This window comes from Canis lupus, chromosome 2, assembly GCF_003254725.2.
Source record: "Canis lupus dingo isolate Sandy chromosome 2, ASM325472v2, whole genome shotgun sequence".
Taxonomy (NCBI): domain Eukaryota; kingdom Metazoa; phylum Chordata; class Mammalia; order Carnivora; family Canidae; genus Canis; species Canis lupus.
Window position 1 is genome coordinate 7,389,637 of NC_064244.1, and position 23,483 is coordinate 7,413,119.

The window sequence follows — 23,483 nt, forward strand, 5'->3', positions numbered from 1 at the left end:
CCTCCTTGTTGTCGTCCTGCCACAGTTCACACTTGTGAGCCTCCGCCTGCTTTCACCCGCCCCCGCCGCATTTCCAAAATGCTTTCAAAGATGCCAACTGCACCAGTTTCCTGTTTAAAATCCATGAACACTCTCCTTTTGCCTACATAGAACATGACCAGTTCTGTTGCTTGGTATGCAAGCCCTTTCTTAATACGACTCCACCCTACCTTTATGACGTCGCCTCTGCTCCCTCCCTAAGGCACCAGCCCAGCCAAATAAAGTTTTTCCTTGCCTTGCTTCTCTTTGCTTCCCGCCCCTGGTTAGGCGAGTGAGGGCCATCCTGCTCCACGCTCCCGCCCACCCCAACCTCGGCCCCACGCGGTGGTTTGGGTCTATTTGTTGTTTTGCGTTTCCTGCCAGACTTTGAGTTCTCTGAGGACATCACTGAGTTCCCCCCCAGGACCTCACACCATTGCCAAATTGTCTCCCAGGAGGGACACAGTAGAACTGCTGGCATTGCAGGTTTAGTGCCCTTGGGGCAGGTCAGCAGTGGGGCAGTCACACCCTTAAAGTCCCAAGGGTGATGTCAGGTGGCTGTGGTGTGGCCAGGGCCTCCTCTAGGGGCAAAGAGCCAGAGTAATTAGAGGCTGGTCCAGATGGACTCTGAGCACAGCGCCCAGGAGCCAGTCTCCCCTTCAGGCCACAGGCTGCTCCCCATTCCGGCCCCCCCAGGGTGGCACCTGGCGGCCACCCAGGTAGCACCAGACACGTCATCCATTTCTTTGCTCCTTTCTTCCTGCCCACCCATCCGGACTCGGCTCACATGCCGGCTCCCCCGTGGATTTTCTCACCAGCCTTCTCCAAGGAGCAGTTTCTGTGTCTTGGGGTTCCCACAGCATTTGTGAGGGATCTCAAGGTCACCCTGGGAAGAGGTGACCTTCTCTTCTAGACGACCCCTCCCTTGTCAGGGAACACGGTCTCTGGGAGTCCTGCCTGTAGCTCACGCGTGCGATTTTGCAGAGTGGACACCCCCGCGGGACTCCCTGGGGCGCTTGGAGCTTGCTGGGATGTAGCATGTCTACACAGGGGCACCCCCCCCTCCCCCCAGTATTCAAGGAAAGAGCTGAGGGTGCCTCAGAACTGGCCGCGGGCCTCCGAAGCTGCGGGGAACGGAGGCAGCGGGGGGAGGGGGGCTCGGACGCGCGCAGGCCCCCCCTGCCCTGGGGCTCCTGGGGCACCCCGCCGCCTTGCTCCCCGCCCCGCCCGGGCCCCGGCCCGGAGGCCCCCCGGCCGCCACTGCTCAGTGCCCTGCTGCCGAGGGGGTCTCCTCGGGCCAACTCACAGAAGAGCGGCTCACACCCCCGCGGGGCTCCGAGCGGGGCCGCAGACGCAGGGACGCCTCGGGTCTTCCCCAGGCCGCCGAGCCGGGCCGGGGTCGCAGTGCCACCTGCTGGCCCCGGCGGGTCGCGCGGCCCCGGCGCCCTCGGCCTCCGCGGGAGCTCGCGCCCCACAGGTGACTCACCTGGCTGCTCCCAGGCCTGCGACCGGGAACCATCAAACCCCAACCACCCCATCCAACCCCATCAAAACAGGGGCGCACGTGTCAAAACAATCAGGAAGGGGCCAAAGTTTGAAAAGGCTACGTTGTGCGGCCCAACAAGAGGAGCCAGAGGAAGGAGGCCAGGTGCGCAGGGGCCGGCAGGCACCTCCTCTTCCCTCCGCCATCGGAGGCCACGTGTGTGCGGTCAACCGCCCGTGTAGGGGTTTCCCTCCAAGGGGACAGCGTAGTATGGCCCGGGCCCTGTCCTGGGGGCCCTGCGGAGGCGAGGGGGGTAGGTCCCGGCCAGCGGGGCCCGGGCGGCTCGGGGGCGAGCGCCTGCCTTGGGCCCGGGGCCTGATGACAGCCCAGCAGCATGGAAGCAACGTTCCCAATATGCTCGGAGGCATGAAGCAGCAGGCATATGCACGTCCGGCCCCTGTGATTGGTTATCCGAAGCCAACAGGATATTCTCAGTAAGACTTTCGAAGTATATGTAAGTATCTGTTTTTCATAATTGCTCTTTATATTGTGTGTTATCAGACAAGATAGTCATTTAAGAAACATGGAAAGTGCAGAAATGACTGCAGTGCAGCAGTAATTATGGTGCACTTTTTTGCTGTTTACGTTGGATGTTTCTCTGCATTCCTGAAACAATTTTTAGGTTTTTTTTTTTTTTTTTGTATTAGAAAATGCAGGCAGCGTTTTCACAAAAGTAAATTTACAGTGATTTGAAATAGAATAAATGAAGGCAACGCGTGGCCATCCAATAAAAAAATATTTGAAGACTGAAAAAAAAAAAAGGTTCTGGCATTGAGTCCCGCATGGGGCTCCCCGCGGGGAATCTGCCTCTCTCCGCCCCCCCCCCCCGTGTCTCTGTCTCCCTCTGTGTCTCTCATGAATATATGAAATCTTTTTATTCTAAAGATTAAAAAAAATTATTCACGACAGACAGAGACAGACACACAGGCAGAGGGAGAAGCAGGCTCCATGCAGGGAGCCCGACGTGGGACTCGATCCCGGGTCCCCAGCTCACACCCCGGGCTGAAGGCGGCGCTAAACCGCTGGGCCACCGGAATAAATGAAATCTTAAAGAAACAAAAAACATGCCAGCCAAGGTGGGTGCTGGGCCGAAGCCCTGGGCCGGGCCGCTCCGTGCTGTGGGTGCTGGCCTGTGCACTGTCCTGACGTCTCCCCAGCAGGTGCTAGCGGCACCCCCACGGCCACCCCCCGTTGTGAGAACCCAGAGTGTCTCCCGACGTCTCCCCACGTGTCCTGGGGGCAACCCCGCCTCTTGCCGAGGACCCTTGACGCAGATGTGCTGGTGGCCACGAGACGGAGCCCCGCGCCCCGGCGCAGCCCTGCTCCGAGAGAACGGGGGCCCCGCACATCCCAGCGACGACCCGTCCGGCTCGGGGTGGCCCCGGTTTTCACCCGGTGCCGAGGGCTGAGGGCCTGGACGAGGGACGGACCGGCAGCAGCCCTTCAGAACGATGCCAGGGCAGCATCTGTCCCCGTTTGCCGAAGCCCGTGACTCCCGGGTGCAGAGCAGTCCCCTTCCCCCCCCCGCCCGCTGGGGCTCGGGGCACGCTACCTGCCACGGCTGGAGGGCCTGGGACCCGGGCAGGCAGGCAGGGTCTGCGCGGGAGGCGTCGCCCGGGGGGGGGGGGGGAGTGGGGGTGGGGGGGCGGTGGGGGAGCAGCAGAGCCCGGCAGCCCTCGGAAAGAGCTTGCATTCCTTTTTTTAAAAAATAAATTTATTTTTTTATTGGTGTTCAGTTTGCCAACATACAGAATAACACGCAGTGCTCATCCCGTCAAGTGCCCCCCTCAGTGCCCGTCACCCAGTCACCCCCACCCCCCACCCTCCTCCCCTTCCACCACCCCTAGTTCGTGTCCCAGAGTTAGGAGTCTTTATGTTCTGTCTCCTTTTCTGACATTTCCCACACATTTCTTCTCCCTTCCCTTATATTCCCTTTCACTGTTATTTATATTCCCCAAATGAATGAGAACATATAATGCTTGTCCCTCTCCGACTGACTTACTTCACTCAGCATAACACCCTCCAGTTCCACCCACGTGGAAGCAAACGGTGGGTATGTGTCGTTTCTAATGGCTGAGGAACATTCCATTGCATACATAGACCACAGCTTCTTACCCATTCATGGATAAAGGGCTTGCATCCCTCTAAGGTACCTGCAATCACCTGTTGACTCCAGCAGGCCGAAGTGTGACAGCCATAGGTCTCGGGGCCTCTGGGGCCCTCCCTCGCGGCCTCATCTCACCGGCGCCCTCCCAGCACCGTCGCGCCTCAACATCCGAGCTGCGGGGGACCCCAGCTTTCGGCCCGTGAGTCCCGCCTCCGATGCCGGGGAGCCCACCCCTGGACGCTGGGCTCCTCGCTGACCCGCCGCCCGCCTCTTCCCCACGGCGCTCGAATCTTCTCGTTCCTTCATTTACCATCCCTCTCCAAAACAGGAGTCATGAGACGTCGTGAGGGGTTCAGAGAGACCCCGGGAGGAGGACAGATGGCCCCGACCTCACACTTTCATCCAGGGCCAGGGCCAGGGCAGGGCCGCAGGCTGCTGGTGGGTTGAGCATCTGCCTTGGCTCAGGTCGTCATCCCGGGGTCCCCGCATCGAGCCCCGCATCGGGCTCCCCGCGGGGAGCCTGCTTCTCCCTCTGCCTGCGTCTCTGCCTCCCTCTCTGTGTCTCTCATGAATAAATAAAATCCTTAGAAAAAAATAAAATGAAGCTGTGGCCAAGACGGACGAAGGAAGTTGATGGACTCCGTGAGAAGCGGTTCCTTAGCCTCAGACCCTTAGAGGAAGTTCCAGACATGACCACCAGGTGGCAGCAGGGGACCGGTTGTTTTCCTAAAACCCTATAGGATCTTGGGGATTATGAAGTGTTGCCTGTGGGTGACAGGAGGGGTGGGAACAGCATGGGCCTCCCATTCCCTCTCCACCAGCCTGTGCCTCCACAGAACAGCAAGGTCCTGCGTGGGTTTTAGCAGGTCCTGCTCAGGGCGCCTGTGTGTGTGTGTGTGTGTGCGCGCGCGTGCATATCCATTAATTCCTATACTTCCTAAACTCACACCACCATCCACTTCTGACACCCCTAAATGCTGTGGATGAGAGGGTGCCCTGACCCAGGCTTCCTGGAGAGGAACCCAGGCGGAGGAGCAACTGGGAGCAGGCAGGAGTGCCGCTGGAAGGAGGGGGGGGGGAAGGGGGGGGCGGCTTGAGCTGACCCCGAGGGCAGGAAGGCAGGAAGGCCCTGCTTCCCTCTGGAGCGCCTCTTTTAAGGAATTTTAAAGAACTGGAAGGGCAGAGGAGGGCATGGCCTCTGGAGTCACTCAGTGAAAGAACAGTCTTTCTTCACTACGTGCAAGGTGTGTCAGAGCTGGCAAAGCCCTTCCACCGCACAATTCTGTTCCTCCGTGGAAATGAAGGAGTCTGCTGGCATCACCGTTCAGTGATCTACTGGTTCCCAAAACGTCTCCTTCCCGGACTCCATTTCTGGCTTAGTGAACTCTTTCTTGGGAGTAAAATAGATGCTCTTGGTTTGGTTTTCTCCAGCTCTTGGGGTAAACAAAATAAAACAACAACAACAAAAACCCCAACCCACTTCTCAAGGTCCAGGAGGTAGACAGGGCCTTCTGCTTCAGAAGGAACAGGGGCCCTGCCCGGGAGGCCCTTTCTGTGTCAGAGGACACCAGGCATGTGGGGGAAGAGGTGCTGCGGCCTGAGACTCTGGCTCTGGTGCGTGTAGTCCAATAAGCACAAAATCCAATGAGGATAGACACCCAAGAAAGGAGACTCAACAGGTCAAAGACAGCTTTGCCATCCTTACAGATCTAAGGACTCTTATGTCTCGAATCCTAGATCTGATCTGCCCCAGAGGCAACGCTTAAACCACTTTCAGTGTTGGCTCCAACAGAGTAGGATTAAGCAAGCCTGCCTCGGAGAGAGCATTCCAGGCACCCCCCCTCCCCCCGGAGGGAACCACAGCACTGTTGCTCGCCAATGTTTTTGCTCATCTGTGTTCCTTCTGCCCTGTTGGAGGTCTGCTCACTGGTCAGGGTGCAAGGTTGGTCCCCACTGCCCTTTATCAATGGAAAAGGGACTTAATCTCATTTGTTTAATGTGGAATATTTGTGGGTAAATCTTCTAAAGCCAAACTTGGGACTGAAAAGTGTGTACTGGGTGTCATGATATAGGGGCATTGGTGCCACCGAAGGAAGGCATTTCAGGGCGCAGTGGGAGTGGAGGCCGGTGGGGCTTGGAGGGGTTAGGGGTGACGACCACAAGGCGCTGCAGAGGGTCTGCTTTGAAAGAAAGAGGGTGGCTGGGGTCTGAGAGCTGGGTTAAGGCCCTGGGAAGGACCTCTCAGGGAGGGATTTGGGGCTCTTGGAGGGGAGGAGCCCCCTGGGTGTGGGCCTGGCCCTGCCTACATTTCTAACCTGAGTCTGGGATCCTGCACACCACCCTCTGACCTTCTCACCGGACCAGGGTGAAGTCGAAGTGAAGGCAGGCTTCTCCTGCCTGGTCCTCCTCTGCTCACCACAGGCTTCTGAACTCTCTGCCCTGTCCTGGGATCCCATATCAGCAGAATTGTTTTCAGATCTATGTGGGCCACCTTCCCACCAGTCCCTCCCCCAAAAACGTGATTCTGCACTTTTTGGCTTTTTTTCTTTTTTTGGCTTTATACATCCTTAATATCTCAAATAGAGACCTAGATGCACCATTTGAAACATCACTAAATTGGTATTCGCCAGCAGGTGGGACCTCCGTAATGAGGACACTTGAAATGTCTCATTTAAACCAACTATTAGGAGCCACTGTGGGGACTCCCTTCGTCTCCAGAGGCTAAAGGAAGAGCTGCAATGGTACTTTCTTGACGTCAGATCCTTAAATTATTCCAACTCCAAGGGCACTTGAGAACTATAATTCTTAGCTACCTGCAAACAAAACAAGCCCTAAATGTAGCCCGTGTTGGGAGACCTGGCGGCCCTGGAAGGGTCAAAATACAAGCAAAGCTTTAGATGCACCAAGCAACATTTGGAGGGAAAGATGGTGTCCATCGATTCCAGTGTCATATATATACAGTTGGAGAGCTTGAAAAATAAAATGCTTTTTCAAGTTTGAATCTGCTATCTTGGAGGTAAAAGTCACCTTCTATTTTTAAGAAACAGCATCTTCTCATCACTTTTGGGGCTTCTACTTTCCTAGTTTGAGACCTGGTTTCTCAGCTGGGGCGTCCTGTTAGAATCACCTAGAAAGGCTGGGTAATCCCCTGCACAGACAGAGCCTGGGTCCCCCTACTTCAGAATCGCTGTGGGTGGGACCCAGGTCTCAGCTTTTTAAAAAACTTCCCATGGGATCTCAAGGTGCAGCCAAGTTTGAAAACCTGGGACATGAGGCGAATTTATCCTGAATGCAAGTTTGGGCTTTCTTGGGTTCTTTTGCTGCCAGGGTGTATCCCACTGGCAATCAGCCTGTTTCCTCCCCTTTCACATTAGGTCTGCGAGGAGACGATGTCTGTGGCAGGACAGAGCTCTGGTTCTAAACGATTCTTGCTAATCCCAGGGCTTCAACATTTAAAAGAAAAAAAAAATCCCTTCCCACCTACCTTCTCTCAAGATTTCCTGTCCCTTTCCTCCTTCCAAATGCTTAACAATTGGGTTTCTCTTGTCATTTATCATTTGCTCTTCCAGGCATGAGTGGAGAGAGAGCATAAATGCTGATGTGGCTGCAGGTGTCACGAGCAAGTTCCAGAAATGCCAGGGGATTCAAGGGGACCTGAGCTTTGCGTGTGTCTCCCTACATTCCCATCTCGTGGAGAAGGCCTCAGGAGGCTGGATCTTCACTGCTGCATCCTCAGGCCCTTGGGGTTCGCCCGACATTTTCAACAATGAAGTGTGTGTTCCTTATTCCACACCAGCGGTTCTCAGCCACGGCAGTCCCGCCCTTTAGAGGCAAGTGTGCGTATTTGTGGAGACCTTTGACGCTGTCACAATGATGAGGCAAAACTGGCATGGTGTGGGTGCGGCCCGGGGCTGCCAGGGTCCCGCAGTGGAGCTGCCAGGAGCTGGCCACTCCAGCAGGACCTGGTGGTCTCCCATCGAACATTCATGTGAGTGAAAACACCTATTTACAATCACCTGCACCTGCAGACCAATTCTGCTTTGCAAACAAGCTTTTTGGCATTCTTAAAATAGGCCAGATATTTTCCAGGAAGGTGTAAAACTAGGGAGCACTTGCTTTGCTTGAAGCTTCAAACAGAATCGTTCACGCTTTGGGAAAAAGTCCCATCAGCAAACAGTGTTCATGGGGCTTGAGCCTCCAAATGAAGCAAATGCATTTGTCGCTGTGTTCTGCTCATTGGTGCCGGCTCATTGGGCTTCGTCCCACAACCGGTGGGGCGTAGGATTGTGTTTTGCTTAGTATTTGAAACTGCGTGAGTAGGTAGGATGTATCCACAAGAATTTTCCTACACAGCATTTGTAATTTAAAGGGGAGCATGGGATCTGATAAGACTAGACCCCCGTCCTCCCATTTCAGACTCTCTCTGAGGGGTGCAACTGCCCACCCACAAGTCCTGTGCCTGGGAGGTGTCGGGAAGCAGAACTAGAAATGCCTTGGAGGGGCCCTTGGGAGCCGTTTACCCCCAAGAATGGAGAAGGTGCTCTAGCAACCAGGCTGAGGACTGAGGATGGAGGAGCAGGGAGAGGCGTGGCCAGCTCGGAGTAGGCGGGGCAAGGGGCGGGGCTTTGAAGTGGGCGTGGCCTTCCTGGCAGGCGGATTCATTTTTCTGCAGTCTCCTGGTGCCTGGTTCACTTGCTTAGGGAAGGTGTCGGTGATCCCAGGTAAGGACCCAGTGACGCTGGATGAGAATATTAACCCCCTAAGCGAGGCAGCCAAAATTTGTGATAATCCCTAAATGCACGAGGTGGGTTTTTGTTTTGTTTTTATATGCTCTTTCCTTTGGTCCAGGATTGAAAAGCTGCCCGCCAAGTCCTTTCGGAGACAACCAGTGGAACTCCCGTCCCAAGCAGAACGAATCAGCGCCTATGCCTCAGCCTCATCCCAGACACACATCTAGCACTTTGTCTCAAGATCTTACTCAGCCTGTGTTTTCTACAGATGGGGAAGGGATAAGGACAGTGATTTTTTCCCAAGGTTTTGTGATGATTAAAAGGTGATACGTGCAGAACACTTTAGCACATACGTGGCTCATAACAGGCAACAGAGGACAGTTACTGGGGATGTGTTCACAGACACAAGGGTCAAGGACTTCTCCATCAATACTAATTAAACAAATTAAGCATTCTGTGTCAGTGTAGGCATGCACTGCAAGCTCCTCTGCCTTCTCATCGAGTGTGTCGAGCATAACTTGACCTTCTGACCTCCAGGTCATCAGAATGTGCTCTTGTTTCAAGCTAGATGGCCACGAGCCCTGACAGATGAGGTTCCCTCCTCAAAAGTGCTTGCACGGTCAGTTTCTTTTGGACGTTAGCTTCTCAGAAGCACACGTCAAAGTGCACAATTGCCTGGGCCCCATGGTGTGTCTCCCCAGCAATGTCACCTGGTTGCTTTCTGCAAAATTACCTTTTGAATTTTTGTCTGAAGCACTCTATATTCCTCCAATCCCTCCAGAAAAGCTTCTTGGTTGCTCTCAAACACTTTTGCGTTTTCAGAGCCACGGAGAGGGGAAGAAGCTTGAATTACAGGCTGGGGCACTCGGGAAGCAGTCCGGGAGACAGGCATGGCCACAGCTGCTCTGGGAGCCCAGTGGATGTGTCTGCTTTTCTTCCTCGGTCTTGCCCCTGGTACCCAGCTCCTCAGGGATGGGCATCAAGTCCGCCCACCATATGAGGAGTCTGGGTGGGGTGATTTGGGTATACCCTCTCCCAATCCTGAAAATGCAACCTTGCAAAAGGACCACTCTTCTGGAGCCAAGATTCTAGGACATTGGCTTTGTTCCAAGACCGTATAAATCTTTTGTTTTACCTTGGAAAGAGTCGCAGTCACAAGTAGCATTGAAAGAAAAGCAGCCTCTTTGAAAAGTTCCGTATTGTAGCAAGGAGGGCCAAATGCCATCACCTCGGCGAATGGCCTCTCCTCTGGACTCAGGCTGGTCTCACTTCTCCGCCTGCCCATGTTTCTGCCACGCCCTCCACAACTAAATGGAAGCATTTTAAGAGCAGGAGCAGTGTCCAGTTATCTGTGTAGCGGGGATAAGGACAACAATCCTAACCTTTATTGAATGCAATCTGTGTCAGGATTTTTTTTGTTTTGTTTTTTGTTTTTTGTTTTTTGGAGAAGTAGAGGGGCTGGGGAGAGGCAGCCCACTTTAGCTGTTAAAAGGAACCAAGGTGTCTTTGTGAAGCATGTCAGAGGAAGCCCATGCACACCTGGACTCAGTTTCCCTCCAATGTCCTGAGGAGGTGGGTGGCACTTTGCTGGGTCTCAGGGTTATGCCTGGGAGCTGTGTTGAGTTTTTCATCACCTGGGGGACATGCCCTATCCTTCATGACATCAGCAGCAAGTGACCATCACCTGTATATCCTTGCCAGCACCCTGGGAAGTCTGAAGGTAAACTGAGGACGGGAGCCATCATCTGTGGTTAGCTGCTTATAAAGAAATCTCAGTTTGTCCATACAGAGGAGCAAATAAACTGGCACAAGTCAGCTGGCTACTCTATGTATCTTAACCTAGTGTAGTTGTTGAGTTGTTATGGGACACGATTGAGGTGTTGGAACATTTTATACCTAAAAGCTCTAAGGTGACGATTTTCCTGAGCCCTCCCTGAAACCTGAGATTACAATCAATATGAGTAGAGATAGAATATACTATTTCTGATGAAAGCATGCCAGCTCCGTACACTTGAAGCTTACGACCGTGTTCTAACAACCAGGTACTAAACTACTAATGATCTGCCCTTTATATCAAACCAAATTAAATATTTTGGAGGCAAAAAATAAATAAATAAGTAGTAGTTTCCTGAGATTGTTCTTGTTTGTGATTCATAATCTTGGTGTTATTTTCACTAAGTGTTCTTCCTGTTTTTCAAGTGAAGACGTACAGTGTAATGGTAGCTCGCATATGGCCCTCTACACCAACATTTGTTAAAATTGAGAACTCAAAAAGAATCATAGTGACAAAGATGTTTTATTTCTACTTTACTTCTACTGGAAATTAAAAAAGAAAAAGTAATATGAGCCCTCCGGTCAATGAGGGTGGAAACTCTGTACCCAGGTTTGCTTTCTGGGAACCAAACCTTGGGGAAGCCACAGAGAAGAGAGTCAGCAGGTTATATCAGAAGGCACCACACTTGCAATGAATTAATCAGAAACTCATCACGAAGAGGAAAAGCAGAGCTTTCCGAAAACCAGTTCGTGTTCGGTTACATGTTACTTATAACCTCCTCAAAACCCAAACCCTTTAACTCGGTAATAGTTGTTACGTTTGTCCTTTGACTAGGAAGTAGTTCGAGTGACAAGGTACAAAAAATAATAAGCATGCAGCCCTTTATTTAGATTTGCAAATTCTCTGCTTATAGTTCTGTATATTACATGACTGTGTTATACAAATACATTTATTTACAAAAACACTCTAGCTGTGCAAACTTGTTGCTTTTTAAAAATGTACGGGGTAGCCCCCATTTCTGCCCATCCCAAGATATAGTTTTAAAGCATGCATAAAAATTAACTTTGGTGTGGGAAAACTACTCTGTGCTGTCACATACAGTATTTTTTATGTCTATTTATATATGTACAAAAGTTTATCAGTTTACAGAACCATATAGAAGTGTACATGTTAAAATTCACAATGTAAGAGTATGGGTTACCAGTCTCCGAAAACAAAGGAAGGGGTTTGATACTGCAAAGAAAACAACTTAGAGAATCCCAATATGTCTAAGAAAAAAAAAAAAAAAAAGAAAAGGAACAAAGAGAAAGAAAAGAAGAAAAGCAAAGAAAAAGCTAGCTTGCTTTGGGCTGCAAATTATTATACATAATTTTCATGGCAGTGCAATAGGTTTGATAAACTGCCTTCTACACGTGCCTCTGGGTTGGCTTGTGTAGAAGTTCACTGGCTTATGGTCTAGCACACTACTTTCAAATGTACAATGCTATAGTATCAAAATGTTTTTGGCAAAAAGGATCTCGAAAGGAATCATGAAGTTTTGACAAAAATAGAAATCTGTAATAAAGCTAAATAACACTAAAATAAAAGGAAATATTATAGTATCTGTTTTACAATTTGTATAGTCACACTTGTGTATTTCTCTGTTCACGTCTAGTCTCCGTAATGAAAAATATTTTTGTACAAAACATACTAAAATTCTGGAATCATACATGTTTTACATGCTGAATACATTCCCCCCCACCCATCTCACACACACCCTTCTCTCCTGCCAGCCACTCTTTTTGTAACACATGCTTACTTCATGTAACAGGTATTGAATATAGACAGTAAACACTAGGTAATTACAACAGCAACAAAGTAAAAACAAAAACAAAAACAAAAAAACAAAACCAAACGAGCTTTACTGAAATCTACTCATCCAGTATTTAGCACATACTTAGCATTAAGCCTCAAACAGTACAGCAATATGTTACATTCTCTTGTGAAAACAGTTGTTGAAGACTGTTTAAAAAAAAAAATTTTTTTTTAAAGGTAACTCCCACTTGTGCCTAACAGGATTTGGCCTTTAAGAGGTCTCCTTTGCTGTGGATGGGGTGGCTTTGCTTGAACTTCCATTCTGTGCCTTGTAGCTGGTGAGGCCAGGAGTATGGATGGTCCTGATGCTCTTGGCACCTTGATTCAGTGAAGTGGGGGAGGCGGGGGAGGGCGGGGAGGAGGAGGAGGAGGAGGAGGGAGGGGCTGCTCGGCCGTTTTGAGTCTGCAGTGAGAATGAGAGATGGTGGCCTTTACCTGCATGAGTGGGGCTCTGAAACTTTAAGGAGCCATTAGAGACAGAGGGGATGAGGGAGGCAGAGGGAGCAGATCGTCCTGTTTGGGGGCTGAGAGGATTAGAAGTAACCGGTGGTTTAGTAGCAGATGGAATAGGCAAGTTAGAGCTGTCACCACTAGAAGAGGGCAGAGAACTGCTTTTCCCAGAGCTGGGAGAAAGGGCTGGAATCTTAGAAGCAGGTAAGGAGGGGAAAGCAGGCTTACAGTCCCCACCAGCTTTCTTAGCACTTCCATTAGCCTGTAAATAAAGATGGCAGGAGAGTTTGTCAGAAAGCTGGTAACACGATCAATCCACGGGCTCTGGCAACACAGCCCTTCTGAGAATATTAAATAAAAGAAACCAAACCACACCAAACCAAACCAGTTCAAGGCCTGAGCTAAGTCCTGTTGTGCTGTACTGGACCTGGTAGACAGCCCCAGAGGACAGAGTGGAGGATGTGCAGAACAGGAAAGAAGGAAGAACAGTGTTGGTGAGAAGAGGCACGTCAACCCACTACCGTTCCCGGGTGCTGGGTGCGCCATGCGTCTGGGGGGTTACTGGGGTGGGGCTGGGGCGTCGTGGTAGACAGTTAATGTACTTCGAATGCAATGCGGGCAGCCTACACGTTAGTACTGGTGACTTTCAGGGCGGCTCAAGGACGGGTCTGTCTCGGTTTCCCAAGGCGTTCTGATGAACCACTACATTCACCAAAGAAAAGCCAATGGGCCTGGCACCTGGTGTTAACAGTTAAACTTGGGAGTCACAAAGTAAAAGATGTTTTATTGCAAGCATGCAGAAGCGTGGTGAAAAGTTTAACAAAGGTGTTTAGACTTTCTTCATGCCCCAGATCCAGGGTGTCTATGTAAATCGTATCTTACAAAGAAAACACAGTATTTGGTATAAACTAAGTCAGTGACTTGCTTCTTAACCGCAATAGTGTCCATCCAAAATTGGGTTTAAGGTAAAACTACCTGACGATATTGGCGGGGATCCTGCAGTTTGGACTGCTTGCCGGGCTTGTCCAGGCTTCCGGGTCTGTTCTTGGAGCCCATGGGCACTGGCATCCTGCTGGTCTGCGGGGTCCCAGTGGAGCCCTGGGGGAAGGAGCAGCGGGAGGGGAAAAGAAGGAGAAGCACATGAGTGGGTTATCACCGAGGCCCTCCCACTGTGTGCAGAGAAGGTCAACGTGAGAAGCCACAGCCCTACATGCAGGACAGATCTAGGAGACGGACATCAGGAGACACCACTGGGGTTAATTGGAAGAATCAAACAGAATAAACTGCTCCACTACTGATCAAACGAATTTTAATGTGAGTATCAGAGCAATCATTTCAACAGCAAATGACTGACCCAGCGTCCTTGCGTTGACCCAACACCAATCAGCAACAGAGGTAAAAAGAGAATCGATTAGCTGTTAGACACCTAGTTGTTGTTTTGAAGGTGAGGGAGAAAGTGTGAGAGAGAGGGATCGTGGCGAACAGACAAAAAAACAAAAACCCAACAAAACAAAAAACAAAACACAATGAGCCACCTGAAAGGAAGCAAGTAAATCACAAGACACCTGTTGCTAACGGTGATTATGGCAGATGTAAGAAAGCAGCTGGGTCGTTTCATTTTCCATCAGACCAAGATACCTTACGTGAAGTTGAAGGTACGGACGAGGGGGGCTCTGGGGCAGTGGGCGCTTCATCCAGAACTAGCAGGGAGCGGGGAGAGGCCTCTGGGGCCATGTGGGGTGAGCTTGCGAAAGAATCTCTGTTGGCACAGCACGAAGTATCAACTAGGGCTTTTGGACTCATTTCGCTGATTGTGTTTTCAAGCTGCTTGATGGTCTGCTCCAGGCTGTCCAGCGTCCTGTAGGTATTTTTTCTAATTTCATCAGTTCTGGAAATCAGAGTGGAGCCCTCCGGACCGGGTGGCTCTGGTCTCCTAAGCACACTCTTGGCGGTGTCTTCGGGTTGGGACCGAGTGATTTCGAATCTCTTGGCTTCCTTGTGCTGCTTCAAAGCGCCGTCCTCCTCCTCCTCCTCGTAGACCACGACCTGCAAGGTCTTCTTCCCTGTTTTGGTTCCCGTGCGAATGGCCTGAGTGAGAGCCGCCAGTTGCTTTTTAGGGAACTTGAACTTGAACTTCTTCTTGTGGCTTTCAAACTGGTCGTCTGGCCCGTCAGCCTTGCTCTCTGCCCCGGGAGAATCCGCCTGGCTGCACTTGCCCTGCTCCCTCCTGTCCAGCTCCTGTCCCCCCGACGTGTCAGCCTCGGCCGCCGGGCAGCGCGGCTGCAGGTCACGGTCAGCGGGCCGCGCGGGCCCCGGGCTGCCGGCCGCCACCGCCTCGGGGACCGTCCCCGGCGCGCTGTGCTGGACCGCAGGGTCTCCGCTCTCCTCCTCCTCCTCCTCCTCCTCCTCTATCTTGTCCTCCGTCATCATTCTCTCTAGTTCCTCATCACATTCCTCGAATATGGTCGAAAGTCTCTTATACGCAGACCGGATGTCCATGGGTTCGTCAAAAATGATGATAACTGGCTTCTTGTCCAGGCACACGACTGGCTCCTCGTTTTCAGCTCCCTCCTGTTGGCCAGTTGTCTCCTTCTTGGCGTCTATATTAACCGTCTGCACGTCTTCCCCCTTTTTGCTCACTATGTCTCGGACCTCCCCGCTGGAGAGAACCTGGACAGCGGTCTTGGTGATCATGAAGGCAATGTTGTCGGGGGTCGCGTTGTCTTCAGTGGGGGAACCTGGGGCCGACTCCCCGTCCTCTCCGGGGTTCGCGTTCCCGGGCCGCGCCCCCCTGGGTCTCAGCACAACCTGGCCCAGCTCTGTCATGGGCACCTCTTGATCTTGAGTTTTGACGTCACACGGGCTCCATTCGGTTGACCTAGTGGGAGAAGGAAGGTCACACGCATCCGTATTTTCTGCTCCTTCTAGACTCATCTCCTTTGTCTTTCCATAATTCATCTTCTGATGCTCAGTGTCGGATACAGGGTACTGCGGTCCTGAGCTCTTAGGTCCTTTGTGTATTTCGACCTCCGACAGACTAGTGCCAGGGTGGCCAGAATTGACCCTAGACACGTTTTTCTGGGAATAGTTTCTACTGTCTCTAAATAAACTCTTGTTGGATAGGGAATGTTCCTTCTTTTGGATGTCTGTTTTATACTCTGATGTTCTTGATGCATCGGAAAGACTATTCCCCATTGCTATTTCCCACTTAGGGCGGTCAAGAGGTGCTAGAGCCCCTGCGGTGACCTGAGAAGGACAGTGGAAGAGGGAAACCACACACGTTAATCAGAAATGGATCTGCCAGAGAAGGTAATTAATCTGCGTGGTATCAGTTGGAACAGAAATCTGCTAAACTCACCTTTCGGGATTCCATTTGGGGGCCATTTTCATATTCAACATCAGATTTCCGTACATCTTCATGGAAAAATCCCAAATTCTGGTAGAACAGTGTAGGACACGTTACTCCACAAAACCACATCCCCCCAAAGTGGCCTATAACTCCTTTAATTACACTTCCAAACCATGCGGGCCAAGCACATTTGTTACACACCAGTCCAAAGCCTATAGAGCTCTGTTTACCTTGGGTTGCTTTGTTCTCCAACTTCCAAAAATGCCCTGTGTTTGCACAAGATGAAAATCTCAATTAGCAAAGGATTGTAAGGATTTCAGATGTTTGTGAGGGAGCAGTTAAGAGAATAAGGGGACCGATTCTATATCAACGCGTTCTCTTTCCAACCTCTGATTGTGAGCTCAGCGGAATCTAAAACGGGAAGAGTGGTGTGGCGCTGTAGAAAGTACAGTATCCCAGCAGGCAGAAGGTTGTGATTCTAATCCAGACCTGCCAGTGAACTGTGTTACTTCACTTTTCTGGGCCTCAGTTTTCTTGCTTAGACACCGAGGCACTAGACCAGGAGAGGTTTCACGTCCCTTCCAGCTAGTTAGTTCAGTACTATCTCTGCTTCTTTTATGGAAATTGTCCTATAAGGACTCTGCATTTGTTGGGTGTGGTATCTGGAGATGACAAAACCCATTATTTGTTCCTGGGCAAACGACAGATTGGAAAGGTACTTGCGGTTTATGCTTGGACTCGCCAAGTCAGGTGTCACAATAGCCTTCGAACTAATCAGACCCAAGGCGATCAAATCCAAATGCAGAATGAAAATGTTGCCCAAATATCATCTAAACATTTCCAGAGCAGACATTTGAGACTAAAATGGTGGCCGTGACATTGTCATTCGGCCTGTAGTCTCTATATCCTCTGACATGGAGTGAAGGTAGATTTCTGAGGCTCTCACCAAGATTCAGGACCTGAGAACCCAGCCGTGAGGACCAGATATGGATAGTGCTTCACCAAGAAGCGTGGCCTTTCCCGGCACGTGTCTACCACTTTCCTCGGGCCCTGCCATGACACTAACAACAGCTGTGCCTTGTGGCTCCCAAGGCACCACTGCCCTCTTTTCTTGCTGCCGAAGCCTGAGAGGAGGAGGTGGTTACAGCAGGATGAGACACAATCCCAAGAAGGTTGTCTGGTTAAAGCAATGACAACAAAGCACAATAACCAGGCCCCGCCCAAGTCAACCCAGAGCAATCCCACCGCCCTGTTACAAACGGAAAGAGCGTCCATATACATTCAAGGAATAACACACAAACAACAAAGTCAGTATTAATCACAAGGAAACATCATACAGGCTACAAGGTGCATCCACCACTGAACACCTCCTGTATAGATTGACTTCATCCCAATTAAGCCTCCAAAAGTGTGCAACGATTCAGCTGGTGTGGTTGAACAACATAATGTCTAATGTGGGATTTTAAACTTGGATTATTAAACAACAAACACATCCAGTAAAAGGTTTTAAGAAGAATAAGTGAGATTTTGACCTAAGATTTCAACTCCAAACATGGAGTTAGTGTACCATGGTAGGACTGGAGTGAGAATTTACCCATGAATCGGACGAGGAATTGACATGTATGACACCTATGCAGCTGATGTTCTCTGCTGGCCCATGGCCTGGGGTCAGGGCTGACATCTGTTCTGATGGCTCATGGCCCCAGCTTTACCCATTGTTAAGTACTTCAAATGTCACCCAGAGACATACATATGTTAAAACAGATGTTGTAGCAGGAAGACTCCGATGAAAACCACTAAGATAAAGATGTCAAGGGTAAGTTTCACATGACCTGTCAGTTTTGTCACTGGGCTAGAAAAAAGAACGAGTGTATTGAAGCAAGTACATGAACTTTATCCAGCGCAGCTTGGTCACAAATGTCATGTAACCTCACAATGGTATCTTATATATAACCTCAGATGGTCAAGAGTCTGCACAAAAGGTAATCAAACCTCTTAATATCTGTTCATAGGCCCTGAGATTTGGATTGTTCAGACAACTTGTAGCAGGCTCAAAATGCATATGGGCAATAAACCGAAATCAGAGACATAGTTATAGGAAAATCCCATACAAGTGAAGTACTAGGCTAGCACCTCATGATGGTAGGAGAAAACTTTAAGGAAATATTTGACTTGTAGAAGAGTAGATGAATAGACCAGGGAGAGGTTAATAATGATAAAAATTTGGGGACAAGTCTCATGGTTATTACAAAATAGGCCAGTCTACCGAGTACAATTAACTGAAATGAGCACTTAAGTCCCTACAAGGCTCTTACTACACAGACCTACTTATTATCTGATGGACTCTTGATTGAGATGAATGAGATCGGAAGGACATGGCTTTCAAATCACAAGGCAAGGAACCTAATGTAACTTTTTAGCCAATTAGCAAATTTCCACGACACAGTGATTGTCTCTAGAGAGATTTTCAAGAAGTTTCCGGGGCTCAGTCAGTGTTTTAGACAGAAACAGTCACATTGGCCCAGCTATGCCCCGTGACTCAGGATATGCCCGGGCGTCTCATGAATTGGTTTTAATAAGGCGATGCAGGGCAATCCCACAGACTGAAAGGGCAATATATTTCCAATATGATGCCATGGGGTCAATTCAAATTAACAGATTTTCATGAGAAAAATTAATCAATAATAATCTCAAAACCCCTGCTGGTGCACAGACAACCGCCCCCCCCCCCCTCCGGCCACCCTGCCCCGCCCTGTGACAGTTGTATATGTCAGTTTTGTGGCAGATGTGGTTTGCAGGAGGCTTTGCGATGGCTGTGAGGCAGGGAGGAAGAGGTCAGCTTCCTTGCTTGGGGCCTCACAGCTGGAAGCTAGAAGCCTCAGGACTGCGTCTCTTGAACATAATCATGTTAGAATGGCCCTCTGACTTGTGATCCTCTATCTCCCTCACTGAGCTTTCTTACACAGGGACTGAGGTACCCACCTGGTATAGCTATTAGGCTACACTGTGGCTGATCTGTTTGGTTTTATTTGGGGGACACTAGTATCTTCAATTTCTGAAATAGACATTCCTGGTGAAAGATGCTAGGACTTGAGTTGGTCATGATAAGCTGTCAATCCTGAAATTTAGTCAGAGGCTTCATTCAGATCAGATGGCTCTTTATGCAAAAATCATAAAGGCTCTAGGTCAGACTTAAAAAGGTGACATTCAAACATTCAGGCTAAGGTCCTCCCGGTCAAGCACTTATCTAATAACAGTGAATTTTGTTCCAGAGCCTGGACATCGGTCTTGAAGCCATTAGGATGACACATTGTGTGTATTAGCACTAAACCTATACTGGACTTACTGTCTCGCAAGGCATAGCTTGAGAATTTGTAGTACTTAACAAAAATTCTATCTGGCATTCTCGAACACGTGCGCAAATACATATGTGTACGTTTCAATGAGGATATACCTGTGGATGGTGGCGGGCATTCAGCGACACCATGTGTTTTCTTCCTAGAATCTAATGCTTGCTGCTACTTCTAATGGAGGTGGGTTGGATCTGGAAGACGTGTTAAAAATTAGGAAAAGTGCTACATACTCGATTGCTGTTTCTATTTTTTTTTCCTAGAGTTCTAGAAAAATCTGGCAAGGTGTATACTCTACAATTTGGGAAGATAATGCCTAAAATTCTGCCATAGACTGTTGGTGGTGTGCAGAGGGACCCAGAGGTCACTGAATAATCTCTGATTAAACCTCAGGCGGTATCTCCATTAGTTTAAAAAAAAAAAGGCAAGAGAGGAAAAGAGAGGGCACAGAAGGACAAAAGCAGGAGTAGTGTTAGTGTCAGAGCAAGGAAAGAAGGACTGTTGGACCATGTGGCAGATGTGTCACCGCCACGTTACCTTCTTCTCCTTGGGTGGGACTGTGGCCCCCGGCCTAGTGTCTTTAACGTGACTGTCAGCCCGGGACTGCTCGGCATGACTGTTTGAATTTACATCCATAAAGGAACACTTCTGGAATGCCTAAGGGATTAAAATACTGAGGTTAACGGGGATCCACGTGCAGCAAGGAGGATGGAGGGAGTAGGTAGGTGGTCTGGAGGCATGGAGACCTCAGCCCAGCCCTGCACGCAGGGGCACCCGGGCCAGGGAGGCAGAGCCTGGAAAAAGTGGGCTCTGCATTCGGCCTCGGGTCACCAAAGCTGAGTGCTGAGCCAGGGGCAAAGCTTGTTTAGCGTCTGTGCCCCGGCATGATTAACGGACAGAAGCCTTGAAAAGAACACCCTTCCTTTCAGTACAAGGTGAATCTGATTTGTACTTAGTAGGGCTTCTTGCTTTGATCTTTAAAAAAAAAAAGTGGACTATATAAATGAATTAAAACAAGAAGCAACATTTTCTTGTTTGCTTTTTTTTTTTTTTAACCAGCTTTCTTGAGGTCATAGATAAAAGGGCACAAGATATTGCCAACCCTTAAATCTTCTAGCAAAAGTAATCCTTATCAATTACCATCTGCAGGAGTAACAGGTACCACCCTGCTTGGGGGTGTTCGGAAGTGCATTTAGAATAAAGTGATGCTCTTTGTATCCAGAGGATTCTGCATGGCCTCAGCGCAGCCCAAGCCTCTAGCCCTGTCCCTGAAAACTGTCAATTTTGGTTCGAGGAGCCCACATCGGCTCACGTGAGCACTGGGTGATGGAGGCCACTCAGAGGGCAGACAGCACAGTCTGAGTCTCTGGGGCAGATGGGGACATGAAAGATGAAGACCCCAGCAGCCAGGCTTCTTGACATCAGTGGTTCTCAACTCCACTGCCTGTCTGTCACCTAGTTAAAAATTAATTTTGTTATGCAGGTGTCACCCAGAGAATAATTAATTCAGAATTCATTAGGAGGCCTTTTTTTTTTAAACTCCCCTCAAACAACTCAAATATGCAGCCAGGATTAAAGACCAGTTATTTAAGTGAAAAAAAAAAAATCCCAGATAATTGCCTCCTATTTTCTTAATGTCAAACACGGTACTTCGGAAATAACTCTGTGGACAGAAAGAATGACCCATGCCCGTGCCATGTTGACAATCTCAGTACTGATCCTAAAATATAAATAGAGCCGATGCTTGGGACCTTCCCTGGCCTGCTCTCCTGATCCTCGGCCGGCTCCCTGAGTTCCTGCAGCACTGGCTCCCGCTTGCAGTCCCCAAAACCCCCCAGGCCTCGCTGGCCCTGGAGCTCCCACTAAGGCCACTTGCCATCTCCATGGGGCTGTCAGACCCTGGGCTTCGGAGCTGGTGGCTTCTTCTGATGCCCGGTAACCTGGAGCATGAAAGCTGTTCCACACGTATATTTACGGGGCTGCACCTGCTCCTTGCCCTGCCTCAGGGGCATCTAAGTCCAGAGCCCGTGGCTGCCTTTCTGAGGCAGGAGCTTGGGTCCCTACCCCAGCAGGAGGGCTGCCTGGCTTTGGCTAAGTTAGGCTGAGAGCACTTCATTCACCAGTATTCTCTAACCACCAATAATACAACAAGGAGCCAAATACTCCAGCCTTGGAAAACTTCCAGTCAAAGAAAGCATCAGTGATATTTAGGCTTGACAAATGTTCTCAAGCAATGAGCTCTAAGTGGCTGGAACAAATCAATGACTTCTGTCTGGGGGGTTAGTGCAGGATTATTCATGAGCTTAAAAGTCTCTGCTTCTTGGATTACTAGTGACTGTTCACTAGTAAGGTTCACTTGTACAGGTTTAAAATCATCTAGTGCTTTGTCACCCATGTGAACCAAACTGGGCCATGGCCAATTCACACCATGCTTGGGGCAGATGCCACAGCAAGTGGTCCCGAGCCTGCCTACACATCCTCAGACAAGCACCAATCCCCCAACAACAAGCAACCTTGTCATGCCAGTATCATTAGCTAGAGGGTCCTCACTGGATCACTGAGTGACAGACACCTCAATGCTATCAACATGTCACTAACCTTGTAAATCTGTGGATGACATCCTCTAACCATTCTAAAAACCTGCCGGCAAGCTGATTGATGGAGGGGATGTCCCAGGCCAGTCTGGGAGTTTTAGTGAGGCTCAGAAGGGCTCACCCATGGTGACAAATCAAACCAGCAGCCCCGTAAGTCCAAATGGCCCAATTTTGGCAGTTATTACCCAGGAAAGCAAAGTAGAACAGCTGTAGTGGTAGAAATGACATGGTTTGAAAGTTCTCTCATTCCACATGGAGAATGCAGATCCGTGGGGCCTGCACAAAACTGTTAGTACACTGGTGACCAGGCAACAGGTTTTGGAGTCCTACGTAGTTTGGTTGGACCATCTGACCATCCAAAGGGCAAAAAAAATTCTACAAGAAGTATGGCTCTAAATGGAATATTCTCCAAACAGACTTCGGTTTGGGAATTGTGCATATGTCTTTGGTTAGAAAATTTCATAGCACGTACATACAGGGTAGATTCACAGCCATGGCTCGAATGCGGGATAAGCTTTGAGTTTGGCTCAAAGCTTGCCATCCTTAATCTTATGAACGGACTGTGCCAATTGGTTAAAAAACAAAAATCCCAAACTGAAAATAAAGTATCATTTCTTGACCAGGCCAAAGACAATGAGATATAGAATCCTTCAGCTTTTCAGGATATTTGAAAAGATGATGCTGACACGGAATGGGAGCCTGGTATGGAGGACAGAAGACCTAAGGGCAACCATTCTAAGTACTAAAACCAAAGGATGGGACTCTAGCTGAAGTGGGCCTTAATCAATCCTTAGGAAGACAAGACAATGGCTGGTATTTCTGATCCCTGTCTTTACCACTTTTGAAAGGAAGTCAACTCTTCAGACTAAAAGCAAGGAGAGTAAATCCTCTCAGGCAGAGCTAGGAACACTTGCAGTTGACTTTCTGTATAAATGTCCTGAGCTGTTTGGGGAAATGATCATTCCTTACACATGTCATGAAGTACCCTGACAGCCTAGTTCAGAGCCATCTTGGAAAAGTGGAAGCCAGAAGATGTAGTTGTCGGGGCCTATGTCCAAAGGCTCCTTGCCAGCCCTCTCTAGCTAATGAATCCATGAGACACAGCCAGAAAGTCCAAGATAGGAAGGCAGGGAGCCATAGTCGGTCATCTCATGCACGTACCTGGAGTTCTGCCATTATTTTGTCCCCTTCCTCTTCTTCCTCCTCATCCTTTGAGGAGGAGGTAGCGACTGGTGGTGGGGATGGGGTCCAGGCAGAAGCAGGTTCCTCTGTTGGACATTTGGTGGCTCTAGCCTGGGGGCTTGGTCCAGCATCATCACTGCTTGCCTGTGGAAGATTCGAATCACAGATTTTGGCTTAACACCTCAAGGTGCTGGCAAAAAGAGGGCCAGATCACAAGAACACAGGTTCCCTTACTGGCTGGTACACTGGTCTCCTATCTCTTTGAATCGAGTTCAAAGACTGTAATATCCCCTTGCATTTAGTTTGGGTTTTTGTTTGTACAAGCTGCCATTTTGATGAATGGACTGAAGACCTTTAATAAAATTCTAACTACTCAACATTTGGTGCCTTTGAGAAAGGCCTGCCCATACTACATCTCCTTGGCGATTGTATCATACATTTAGCACAAACAACAAAACTTGCCAAGTTAAGTGGAAGCTAAAGCTCATTGAACAGCTTTCTGTACAGACTCTCACAACTCTGTGAGAGAATC

At 49.5% G+C, this 23,483-nt stretch overlaps 1 protein-coding gene and 1 long non-coding RNA gene across 19 annotated transcripts in view; one reads left to right on the top strand and one right to left on the bottom strand.

The window, feature by feature from the left end:
• The first annotated feature begins 7,258 nt into the window (after positions 1 to 7,258).
• Positions 7,259 to 11,467, top strand: LOC125753415 (uncharacterized). Its single transcript, XR_007405183.1, has 2 exons — positions 7,259 to 7,656; positions 8,517 to 11,467. It is a non-coding gene; the product is annotated as an uncharacterized LOC125753415 (long non-coding RNA).
• KIAA1217 (KIAA1217 ortholog) overlaps positions 11,037 to 23,483 on the bottom strand; it is a 432,659-nt gene continuing 420,212 nt past the window's right edge. For 12 of the 18 annotated variants that reach the window (XM_049099758.1, XM_049099757.1, XM_049099775.1 and 9 more), the window contains 7 exons: positions 22,931 to 23,095; positions 19,713 to 19,832; positions 16,056 to 16,091; positions 15,835 to 15,912; positions 14,115 to 15,722; positions 13,452 to 13,574; positions 11,037 to 12,738 (listed from right to left, as the gene is read on the bottom strand). In XM_049099758.1, the coding sequence (XP_048955715.1) occupies positions 12,238 to 12,738; positions 13,452 to 13,574; positions 14,115 to 15,722; positions 15,835 to 15,912; positions 16,056 to 16,091; positions 19,713 to 19,832; positions 22,931 to 23,095 (2,631 nt within the window). In that variant the 3' untranslated portion in view covers positions 11,037 to 12,237. The remainder of the gene's footprint in view (positions 12,739 to 13,451; positions 13,575 to 14,114; positions 15,723 to 15,834; positions 15,913 to 16,055; positions 16,092 to 19,712; positions 19,833 to 22,930; positions 23,096 to 23,483) is intronic. The other 6 variants (XM_025463930.3, XM_025463933.3, XM_025463935.3 and 3 more) reach the window with 3 other exon arrangements.